At 47.6% G+C, this 12,054-nt stretch overlaps 1 protein-coding gene across 1 annotated transcript in view; it reads left to right on the top strand.

Annotated features, from left to right (window-relative positions):
* The window catches only part of LOC129707215 (RNA-binding protein 38-like), a 35,971-nt gene extending 28,767 nt beyond the window's left edge, over positions 1–7,204 (top strand). The window contains exon 4 of the mRNA XM_055652049.1: positions 5,817–7,204. Within this exon, the coding sequence (XP_055508024.1) occupies positions 5,817–6,111 (295 nt within the window). The 3' untranslated portion in view covers positions 6,112–7,204. The remainder of the gene's footprint in view (positions 1–5,816) is intronic.
* Positions 7,205–12,054: the final 4,850 nt, after the last annotated feature.

Here is a 12,054-nt window from a genome sequence, read left to right as displayed (position 1 = left end):
CACATCCTTTTCAGCTTGACAGCATCATTCCTATAACATGGTGCCCAAAACACAATACTCTAAACGTCCCTATAATTGTGAGCTGTGGTTTAGGGCGGTGGATCTTGAGTGGAGAGTGGATGTGTCTGTGTTGATGTCACCAGACCTAGGAAGGGACTGAAGCAGCTGCCATCTTGCATCTGGCTTAATCCACTTATGTCAAGTGGAAAGATTCCCTGCTGCCCCTTTGACAGTTGTTACTCTCTGGATAGACAGCACCTTGTATGGCTCTGCAGACCAAAGCATCCCCGTGTTCCCTGGGCTGCTATACAAAGCACGGCTGCTCTAGGTTTCCAGCGAGCTGCTGTAAATAGCATCTGAGAGGTTGTGAACAGCTCTGACGCTGCCCTCGCCATCCCAAGGTCACCGTGTCCCTGCGGAACCGAGTTGAGTAACCAGCATGTGAGCCCAGCTTCAGAATAAACGGGGTGCCTCAGAACAGGGAGCAGCATCGGCTATCAAATGCTTGCAGAGTGCTACCTGATACCTTGTTTACATTGGTTCAAATTCAGGCCCTGCCGTGTGGTTAGACACAAAATGCTGGAGTAACTCAGTGGGACAGGCAGCATCTCTGGAGAGAAGGAATGGGTGACGTTTCTGGTCGAGACTCTTCTTCAGTGTTGTTCTGTTTAGGAGCTTGGTCAACAAGCTCCTGTCGTCTTGTGGTCAGAGATAGGTCCCCGACCTGAAACGTTGAGTGGCATTTGCTTGGTTGCTTGGCCGGGTTCTTCCAGCATCTCCCAGGTGTTTCGTTTTTTTTTAGTTTAGTTTAGAGATACAGCGCGGAAACAGGCCCTTGGACCCATTGAATCTGCGACGACCAGCGATCCCCGCACATTAACATTTTCTTGCACACACTAAGGACAATTAACCTACAAACCTGTACGTCTTTGGAGTGTGGGAGGAAACCAAAGATCTCGGACAAAACCCACGCGGTCATGGGGTGAACGTACAAACTCCGCACAGACAAGCACCCGTAGTCGGGATTGAACCCGGGTCTCTGGCACTGCAAGCGCTGTAAGGCAGCAACTCTACCACTGTGCCATGTGGTGCTTTCAGCTCCTTGTTCATTGTGAGGGGGGCATGGAAGGTTTCTCCTGCGTTGTTCTGCCCCATGTTGTGTCCAGAGTCTAGCGTGGAGGTGAAGCTGGTGTCTGAGTGCAGGAAGCGGTGAGGAATTAGCGATGGAGCACCAGCTCTGTGGAACTAGTCAAGAACTTGTTCACCATTTTGGTTCATCCCATCTGCTTCAAGATGCCTTCATGCATCATGTACCTGTACACTGTGGATAGCTCGACTGTAATCATGTACTGTCTTTCCGTTGACTGGTTAGCACGTAACAAAAGCTTTTCACTGTACCTCGGTACATGTGACAATAAACTAAACTGAAAGATGGAGCAGATTCACGCTCCCACCTGCAGGCAGCTAATTACCGAGTGAGACTCCAAGGGTAGGACATTTGTGACTGGACAAGGAGTTGTAAGTGTATCGGGTAAAAACATATGAACGTTGGCAAATTGTGAGACTCTGTCTCACGGTGTAGCGTGAGTGCGCTTGGATTTTATCAATGTGGTGAGGCTGACATGTGTGGCTCAGTTCCCCACTGCCCTGACCATGGTCTCTTTGCTGAGCCACGGCCCAAACTGAAAGAAGTTCAGCCTCTTGGTCGGTTTTATTAAGTTATGTGTCATTTAAACTAAACCCACTGGAGTACAACGTCCAGGGAAGGGAACTTTGAACAATGAGGAAGTTGTGGAGTACCAAACGGGAATTTAGGGGAAGCACTGTTGAATTATTGTAAGAAATAGTGAATTAATTGAATGTTGCCTTTGTTTTCAAACTGAGTTGGACCCCTGTAAAGTTAGAATGAAGACACACTTATGAATATATCTGATTTTAATTGCCTTTAAAGTTGAGAGTGTACAGAGTTGAGGAGGGGAGGTGGAAGAGAACAAACTTCTGAAGAAGCCAAAAGCAGGAGAGTTTGGGCAGCTCTGGAATAGTGAAGTGAGGGAAAAGTGCAGCCAAGGAGTTCATCTGTGTGGTGAAAGGGACGGATGGGCATTTTGTGTCAGACCCAACAACGTATGCCATGTGATACTTGAGAAGTATTTGGCCTATACTGGGACAGCTGATTAACTCCAGTCACAATAATATCTATCACTCCACAACAAGGGTATCATTCTGTCCACCAGTGACACGGTCAACATGTGCAGCTAATATTATACATGCACTGGATTAAACTCTTAGGTGTTGTAGCTCAGACCTTGTTTCCCCTCTTTGAAGCAAAAGGATCAATATTTGTCACCTGTTTATAGTGTCACAAGTGATTCAACCTGTTTACTGACTTCCTAAGTCGATTCTGGCTCCTCAGCTGTGAACAGATATATGCTGTTGTGTTAGTTCATTAAAATGAAGAACCTACCTGAAGGACAAACTAGAGCTGATCTCTGACCCATTATCGACCCCAGTGTTGATTTAATGCCATCCGTCGCTTGAGCATCCCCATTCAGTCACTGGCGGTGACCATCTGATTGGCATGGAGACTTCTGATGCAGATGTGTACCAGCGACTTGGGTTACTTTGTCCAGGTCTCTAGGCTGTCTCCTACTTGCTCAGTGGTCTGGTGATCAACTCTCCCACTCAGTCATGTTTACTTTCTCTCGCCTTAGTCATTGCCCTCAGCTGCAATTATTCTCCTTTGTTTAATAGACAATTTATGAGGTAACGATGAGAGCATCGGTAATTATATTTTGCTTTGGTAAATGGTGTGCAATATAATCATTGTGTGACAGGACAGCTGACAACCTCTGCATCCTGCTGCTTTAGGGCCCTTGAATGGCAACAACTGTGTGAGCAAGGCCTGGTTTACGACTTGAAGAACACAGGGTATTCCTAGTAGGGAATTTCTTCTCAGTCAGCTGTGGTTTTCTCAGATGATAGACACAAAGTGCTGGAGTAACAGCGGGACAGCCACCAACTCTGGAGAGAAGGTATGGGTGGCGTTTCAGATCAAGACCCTTCTTCAGACTGAGAGTCATGGGAGAGGGAAACAAGCGATGTGGAAGAGTATGGTGTGGAAATCGAGAGATCCAAGGGGACGAAGGTCAAGGTAAATATAGAATAGATCATTGTAGGATGGGGTAGGTGACAACGAAGCATACAGGGATAACATTTAATCAGGGGGACAGTCAGACTGGTGAGAGAACTAGGAAGGGGGAGGGATGGAGAGAGGGGGAATGCAAGGCTAACTTGAAGTTGGAGAAGTCAATATTCATACCGCTGGGTTGTAAGTTGCCCAAGCAAAATATAATAATAATAATAATAATAATAATTAATTTTATTTATGGGCGCCTTTCAAGAGTCCCAAGGACACCTTACAAAAATTTAGCAGGTAGAGGAAAAACATGTAAGTGGAATGAAATAAATAGTAGAGACATGACTGGTACACAAGGTAAATACAGAATTCAATTCAAAACACAGTATGAGGCAATTAATGCCCAGATGAAAAGGGAGGGGGACGTGGGGCTAAGGATAGGCAGAGGTGAAGAGAGATGGGTCTTGAGGCGGGACTGGAAGATGGTGAGGGACACGGAATTGCGGATCAGTTGGGGGAGGGAGTTCCAGAGCCTGGGAGCTGCCCTGGAGAAGGCTCTGTCCCCAAAACTGCGGAGGTTGGACTTGTGGATGGAGAGGAGACCAGCTGATGTGGATCTGAGGGACCGTGAGGGTTGGTAGGGGGAGAGGAGGTCAGTGAGATATGGGGGGGGGGGGGGGGGGGGGGGCAGATGGTGGAGGGCTTTGTAGGTGAGGATCAGGATTTTGTAGGTGATCTGGTGGGAGATGGGAAGCCAGTGAAGTTGTTTGAGGACTGGAGTGATGTGGTGCCAGGATTTGGTGTGGGTGATGAGTCGGGCGGCTGCGTTCTGGACCAGTTGGAGTCGGTTGATGTAGGTGGAGCTGATGCCAAGGAGAAGTGAGTTGCAATAGTTCCTCCAATTTGTGGTAGCCCTCACTCTTGACCATGGAGGAGGCCCAGGACAGAAAGGTCGGCTCACTCCTGCTCAGAGCACATGAAGCACATAATGTCGGCTGCACCCACCCACCATTGGTAGCTGATAATAGTCTATGAACTGCATGGCACGATTCATATAGGGTGCATCCGAGACCAGACGGGTTTTGCTGCTCGGATTGCCCTTGTATTGATTAAATGCTTTCCATTGCGTGTTGTCAATTGTGTTTCTCGCCCTCAAGAAATGCTACAAAATTGTTAGCGGTGTGGCATGATACTGGAATAATGTTGAATCATTCAAAGAAACCAGAGTTACACACCATTCCTCTGGTTGATTGGCATTTAAATTATCATCAGCCAAGTCTGGGACTAGTTTTACTCTGTTATCATCAGGAATAGGAAGACTTTATTGTCACATGTGACTAGGCACAGAGAAATTCTTTCCTTGCAAACGCAATGTACAGATACCAGGCACATACAGTGCTGACAAAGTGACAAAGCATGCTGGGTTCTCCACCCCCTGGCCCTGAAGAAGGGTTCCCCCCCCCCCCCCCCCCCCTATTCGCCCCGCGAGGCTTCACCACCACCGAGGCCCCATCATCGCGAGGCTTCACCTCCAACAACCCGAAGTTTAGGTTCATTATTGTCCCTGTGCCGAGGTGAAGTGAAAAGCTATCTAGTCAGATCCCCTATACATGAATATAATCGGGTCAAACTCAAGTGGACAAAGCCCCAGGTAGATTGCTCTAATTTCATGTTGAGATGGTGAATATAGACACAAAATGCTGGAGTAACTCAGTGGGGCAGGCAGCATCTCTGGAGAGAAGGAATGGGTGACGCTTCGGTTCGAGACCCATGCTTCGGTTCGAGACTCCTAAATATTCATACTGCTGGGTTGCAAGCTGTTCTTGATGAACTCCCTTCACCCCTTCCGACAGAACATGTGGCTTTTTATCTGAACCAGTTGTAACGATGGTCTTCATCGAATGGACTTGTCGGTGTGCTGCAGAATCTTGTCCAGTCTGAAATGGAAATGTCTCGCAAGTCTTGAGGTTGTGAACGGCAGTTATATAAATGCAAGTTGGTTATTTGTGTAACTGGGAAGACAATTCTGAGGCCGAATGAAAATAAAAATTATGTTTTTAAAGTTGGAATTTTAGAATTGAGATTCAAGGACAGAAAATGCTGTACACCTCAGCAGGTCAGTCAGCATCTGCAGAGAGTAGAAGTGGAATAGATGTCTCAGGCCATTGCCTTGAGACTGTGACCCTGATTTTGTTTCAGATGTCCATCATCTGCAGTATTATTCATTCAAAAAATCGTATTAGGGATGAAAAACACAAAGTGCTGAAGGAACTGAGCAGGTCGGGCAGCACATGTGTTAGCGAATGGGCAGGTCGGGACCCTTTATTGGCTGAAGAAGTGGTCCAACCCGAAACATTGTCTGCCCATTCCCTCTGCAGATGCTGCCTGACCCGCTGAGTATTTTGTGCGTCTGCTCAAGATTCCAGCATCTACAGTTGCTTGTGTTTCCAGTAATTACACGTCTGAAGAAGGGTTCCAACCCCAAATGTCCCCCTGTCCTTTTTCTCCAGATTTGCTGCCTGACCCGCTGAATTACTCCTGCACACTGTGTCTAGATGCAGTTAATTGTATTCTGTTTCACTCTTCTAAAAATGATTATCTTTGAGTAGTTTGGTCAATTTGCTTTCCTTTCTTGTGTTTCTCCACCGCAGTGCTAACTTTGTCCCGCTCTGATTCACAGGCTCACTGCCCAGTACCTCTACCCACAGGCGATGATGCAGCCAGGAGTGGTGCTGCCAACTCAGCTACACTCGATGGCCTCTCCCTTCATTGACTACGCTGCCTCTGCCACCTACACGCAGTACGCCGCCTACGAGCAGTACCCGTACGCCCTCTCGCCTGCCGCCAGCTACCTGGGATACGGCTACTCCGCCTTGCCACAGCCGGTGGCCGCAACCAGCCCCACCACCGCTGCCGCCGCCGCCGCATTCGTGCAGTATCCCGCGCAGTCCCTGCAGCCCGACCGCCTGCAGTAGAGGGAAACGCAGCGCGGGAGACAGGATCCCGTTTGCAGACGGGAAGACCATCCGCTCGGGACTGAGGTGGAATGACATGTGGGTGATTCATGGGACATTGCTATCGGATCTTTGAGCAGCTGAACGTGGAGAGCTGCTTCAAGTATTAACAGGGATGGGAGCAGCCTGACACATGGGCTGCAGGGACAGCTCTGCCCTCTCCCCCTAATCGCTGGAAGGAAATGCCTCCAAACTGAAACTGATCAAGCCAGGAATGCAGTTAACCCTTTCTGGTCCGCTCCCCTTCTTCCTGCCTTTCTGTTTACCCCTGTGCCTTCCCCAGTTACACATCATACCCTCCTCATCCCCACGTCTGAGTAGCAAATTGTAAGGTATGAGCTGCAGCAGAACAATGCAGGGTGTTTAAAAAACACACACACACACACACACACACATGCTAAATGCTATTTTTGATGTATAAAAACGTATTATTTATCAACATCTTATCGAGAAGATAAATTGTGACTACTTTTACATATTTATTGCGATGAGCAATGCCCAAAAATGGGGAAAGAGGAAGTTATTCAGCTACAATTGTATAAATTATTCTTCGTAGACTACAAAACTAATAGGTCGCTATTAATTAATTTCAATATGCAAAAAAAAAAACTTGGAAGGGAAACAATATTTCTGTAGTCAGAACACTGTTCTATTTTCTTAATTTTGTAATTAATCTTAAAATCATCTCAACTTGGGTATATATTTTTTCAAAAGCTAATTATCTGTGAAAAGGTCAGTAATTTTTAATGATCGCTCTGTATGCGATATCCTACAAGGTACTGAAACTACTTATTTTTAAGATGATCTGCTATATTGAGAAGCAACGTGACCGGAAGTTTCAAATTGGATATCAAATATTTTAAATCCATCTGGAATGAATGAGACATTTTAAGTTATAAATGCAATTTTTAATTTTTTGTAAAGGTTTTTAAAAAAAGAAAGCAGAATTATTTTAGGCTCAAAGCTACATTTGTATAACAACGTTCTTCTTGAACTGTAGCTGGTATTGGGAGAAATGTTTTCATTGTAATATTAAAGGAGCATAAAATATAAACATGGCTGTTCTCTTCCTTCTGATGCTGTTTCAATAGTTGGAAGGTGGATTGGAGCACTGGGCTCCTGCATCCTGCCACAGTGAGAATGCAGAGGGACCTGGCAGTTACTCCTCCTCTATTCAAAAAATACTGGAGTAACTCAGCAGGACAGGCAGCATCTATGGAGAGAAGGAATGGGTGACGTTTTGGGTCAAGACTTCAGACCATGCATCTGCAGTTCCTTCCTGTACACCTCACCTACTCAACCCTGGATTCTGCAGGCACTCTCTGGACTTTTCCGATACCCTGCTCTGCAGAATGCAGCTGGGTGAGTTGCACCAACCTTCTACCACAGATATCAGTCTTCAGTCAAAGATCCTTGGAATTTCCAACATTCAATGAGAGCACAGCTGATATGCTCTGACCCCCATTCCTCTGATTCAACTGTGTGCCCTCGATTATCTTACCAGGAATGCTGAAACCAACCCCTCCAATTCACTGCCTTTTAAAAGATCTTGCATTTTTGCTGATCATTGTCTGGACAAAGTGCTTCCTGATATTATCCCTTTACGAGTCATCTCCGATTTCCTTGTCTGTCTTTGTGGCTGATATTCCAGCAGAGGAAATAATTCCACTGTTTCCACACCAGCTGAGGCTTTGCATAATCTTTGCGCAACCTTCCTCAGATCGTGTTTGGATCTGCTTGGATGGGCGGCATGGTGGCGCAGCGGTAGAGTTGCTGCCTTACAGCGCCCGAGACCTGAGTTCTGACTACGAGTGCTGTCTGTATGTAGTTTGCACGTTTTCCCCCTGTGACCACATGGGTTTTCTCTGGGTGTTCCAGTTTCTTTCCACACTTCAAAGACGTGCGGGTTTGTAAGTTAATTTGCCTCTGTAAATTGACCCAAGAGTGTATGATAGAACTAGTGCATGAGGATTGTTGGTCGAAGGGCCGTTTCTGCGCTGTATCTCTAAACTAAACAAAATCAGCCCAGTCTGAATATCAGCCTGAATTATGCAGTCAGTTCTCATTAGGTTAGCCGTCTATATGCCAGGTCGTTTCAAGATAACATGGCAACTGCAACACTCCAGATGAGGAGAGGCTGTGGTTGAGCAGAGTGCGCTGCTTCACTGGCCTCCCTGCTCAGTAGGAGCATTACGGTCCAGTGTGTGATACTCCTCCAGTGTTATTCCTGATCCAGGACAGGTGCAACTCATGAGCAGTTGACTGAACAAAGAGATCGTGCCTGAGATCAGCGGGTGGGCCCTGATCTTGCCTCAAACCTGTCATGCAAGAAGACATTGGGACACCAAAGGACAAAGGACATTTATTGTCAAATACACCAATTAGTGTAGTGAAATTTGAGTTCCCATTGCAGCACACCAATAAAATAAACGCAACATTATAGAATTTAACATTAAACATACATTCCCCTTCCCTCCCCGCCCCCCCCCCCCACAGCGGGATCAACGTTTCCCACTGTGAGGGAAGGCAGCAAAGTTCATTCCACTTCCTCCAAGTTCACCCGTGGTCGTGGCCTATTTGAGGCATCTCCAGCCCGATGTTTCAGGCTCTCTCGCCAGAATGATGGAACTCCAGCGTCGGAAGAACACTCACAGCGGCTGGGAGTTTCGAAACGGCCACTTGCTACCGAAGACCGCGGCTCCCGAAGTCCACAGGCCGTGCTGGGCGGAGCTCCAACACTGGCGATCTCGGCGAAAGATCCCATGCTCCGCGGTGATTAAAGTCAGCGCCGCCCGCAGCTGGACGCTCCGCAGACCCCACAGCTCCCCGATGTTGAAGTCGGCGGTCCCAGAACTCTGGAGCTCCAACACCGCGACCCAGATAAGACATCGCCCGCTCCGCGCTGGTACCTCAGCACTGCAGCTGGTAGGCCGCGAGGAGGGGGCGAAGATGCGGCTCGGAGGAAGAACGCCTCCTTGCGCAGGTAGGGACTGGAGACAACGGATTCCCCCCCCCCCCCCCATATTAAAAGGCCTCCAGCACAAAACTTTTTTAACAAACTAAAACATTTTAAAAGGGGGAAGAACGAACAGCTGTAGGAAAAAGATGGCCACACTCTATGGCGCCACCACACCAAGGTCCATCTCCACGTCTGATGCCAGTTTTCAAAGTACCTGGATTTGTCCATTGGCCAAGAGGATGTGCCTCTGTCTGTCTGTCGAGCAATGTCACTGAGCTGGCCTGGTCCTGTTTGTAGGATTAAACGTGCAGTAATACCCTTTAGGGATTTACAATCTGCAGATCTGTTAGCAGTGTACACAAAAAAACAAACATTTGCCATATTCTGCATGAAAAACAGGATTATCAACTTCTATAGTTGGTTGAACAGGTTAATGTTATTAACTAAACAGGAGCCACTACCAAAAGCCTTCCTGAAACAAAAACACATTTGAGTCTCATTGAAAGGGAGATGATTGCACTTGTACACTTAACTCTGAATGTGCCGCAGCCCCAAGGACTCGATGCTCTGTTCAATCGTTTCAGATTCTTGTATCCTGCATTTCCACATATCAGTGGATTCTCCCTCTCCTGTTATTTCATGCATCGCCCAGCTGGAGTAACTCAGGGGGTCAGGTAGCATCAACGGAGAGAATAGGTTGGTGAAGCTTTGGGAGACAGACAGAAGAACAGTCCCAACAGGAAACAAAACATATCCATGTTCTCCAGAGATGCTGCCTGACCGGCTGCGTTACTCCAGCATTTTGTGTTTTTATTTTTGGTAAACTAGCATCTGCAGTCCCTATAGGTCATGGCTCTACCACTGAACACCAAGCCATGGTCACTCAGACAGTCACGGGCCTTATTTCCTTTCTTGCACAGTTTCCAACATTATGGTGGCCCAGCCCCTTGCATCCACTTCTTTCTCCTGCCCCAAATCCACCAGCAGCATTGCCCCGGCAGACGTGTTGTTACAACCTACTCTTGCCCTAGCAAACCTACTGCTTCTTATCATCATCTATCCTCGGTCCTCTGGCCCGGTGGATCCCTCTGACAATTTCCAATTCCATGATCCCGGCAGACTCGTCTTCACCATGGACAAATAGTCCCACGGCAGGAAGATCTGAGCCATCGACCCCCAGTCCCTCCCCCATCCCCATGTGCCCACCCACTTCCTTTAGGGGGAAGGGGCCCAGCCAAATTCCCCTCCATCACCACCACACCCATTCACCTGGCTGAACATGTTCCCACATTGAACAACCTCTCCAACTACATTCACCTCCTCCAGTCCAAATGCGTAGTTGTGGGCATGGCATGGGTGGAAGCTATGCCTGCCTTTTTGTGGGGTGTGTGGAACAGTCTTTGTTTCATTGCTTCCTGACACCTCGATGACTGCATTGGGGCTGCTCATGCAGAACTTAATAGTTTCATTACTTCAGTTGCCAATGTCACCCCTGCCTTCACATTCACAAGGTCAATCTTTGACTTGTCCCTTTTCTGGACCTCACTGTCTCCATTCCAGGAACGAGCTATGGTTCTCTTCCTCCCAGTTCTGAGGAAGGGTCTCTGACCTGAAATGATGGCTGTTTCTCTTTGCGCCGATGCAGCCTGACCTGTTGAGTGTTTTTATTTCAGACATCCAGCATCTTCAGTTTATGTGGCCCTCAGAATGATAAAACACTGACTTGCTCCAACAGCAGGTGTGGAAGGTCTGCCTCCTTGATGTAGGGCTTCTAGGGAGGGGCTGCATAATATTCTTGGTCAATTTCCCAGCATCGGCACTGGAAAAAGCCTCTCCACATTCACTCTCCAGCCCTCTCATAATCCAGTAAACTCCAGTGAGAGTGTGTAGAAAGAAACTGCAGATGCTGGTTTACACCAAAAGTGGCCACAAATTCAGGCTTCAATGAGATCTCCCCTCACCCCTCTAAATTCCACCGAGTACAGGCCCAGCTCTTTAGATGTGGAAGGGAACTGGAGCACCCAGAGGAAACCCACTCGATCAGAGGGGGAACGTGTGAACTCCACATAGACAGCACCTGAGGTCAGGATCAAACCCAGTTACCGAAGCTGTGAGGCAGCAGCTGTGCCACCACTGGTCCGCGAAGAAAAATGTTCCATCATGTGTTTGCCGTAAGCTGCCATTGGCAATGAGTTGAATCAATCTACTCCAGAGAGAGATATAGCTCTTTGGGCTAACGGAATCAAGGGATATGGGTAGAAAGCAGAAACAGGGTACTGATTTTGGATGTACACAAAAAAGCTGGAGAAACTCAGTGGAGTTTCCCGCTGAGTTTCTCCAGCTTTTTTGTGTACCTTCGATTTTCCAGCATCTGCAGTTCCTTCTTAAATACTGATTTTGGATGATCAGCTATGATCATATTGAATGGTGCTGGCTCAAATGGCTGAATGGCACCTATTTTCTATGTTTCTAATCTACCCCCCCCCCCCCCCCCCCCCCCCCCCCCCCCCCCCCCCCCCCCCCCCCCCACCAGCAATAGTGGAGAGCAGAGAACAGGCTGTTGAATATTAAGACTACCAAGGACTATGGAGGTGGCAGCAGTCAGGGAAAGATCAATGATGGCTTGATGGCAGCAGAGCAGGTACAAGGGCTGGATTGCCTGCTGTTGCTCTGTTTCTTTCGATCCATGACCATAATTATGTGGGGATTCACTGGCCGTAGACTGTAAAAGCTAACTAAGCAGCGCAAGGGCCAAGGCAGTTACAAGGAAGGACATTATTTCCATAGAGGGAGTGCAGAGAAGGTTCACCAGACTGATTCCTGGGATGTCAGGACTGTCTTATGAAGAAAGACTGGATAGACTTGGTTTATACTCTCTAGAATCTAGGAGATTGAGAGGGGATCTTATAGAAACTTACAAAACTCTTAAGGGGTTGGACAGGCTA

Source organism: Leucoraja erinacea, chromosome 21 (assembly GCF_028641065.1).
Source record: "Leucoraja erinacea ecotype New England chromosome 21, Leri_hhj_1, whole genome shotgun sequence".
NCBI lineage: Eukaryota > Metazoa > Chordata > Chondrichthyes > Rajiformes > Rajidae > Leucoraja > Leucoraja erinaceus.
Note: the sequence above shows the minus strand (reverse complement) of the source record. Positions and strands in the feature narration are given on the sequence as shown.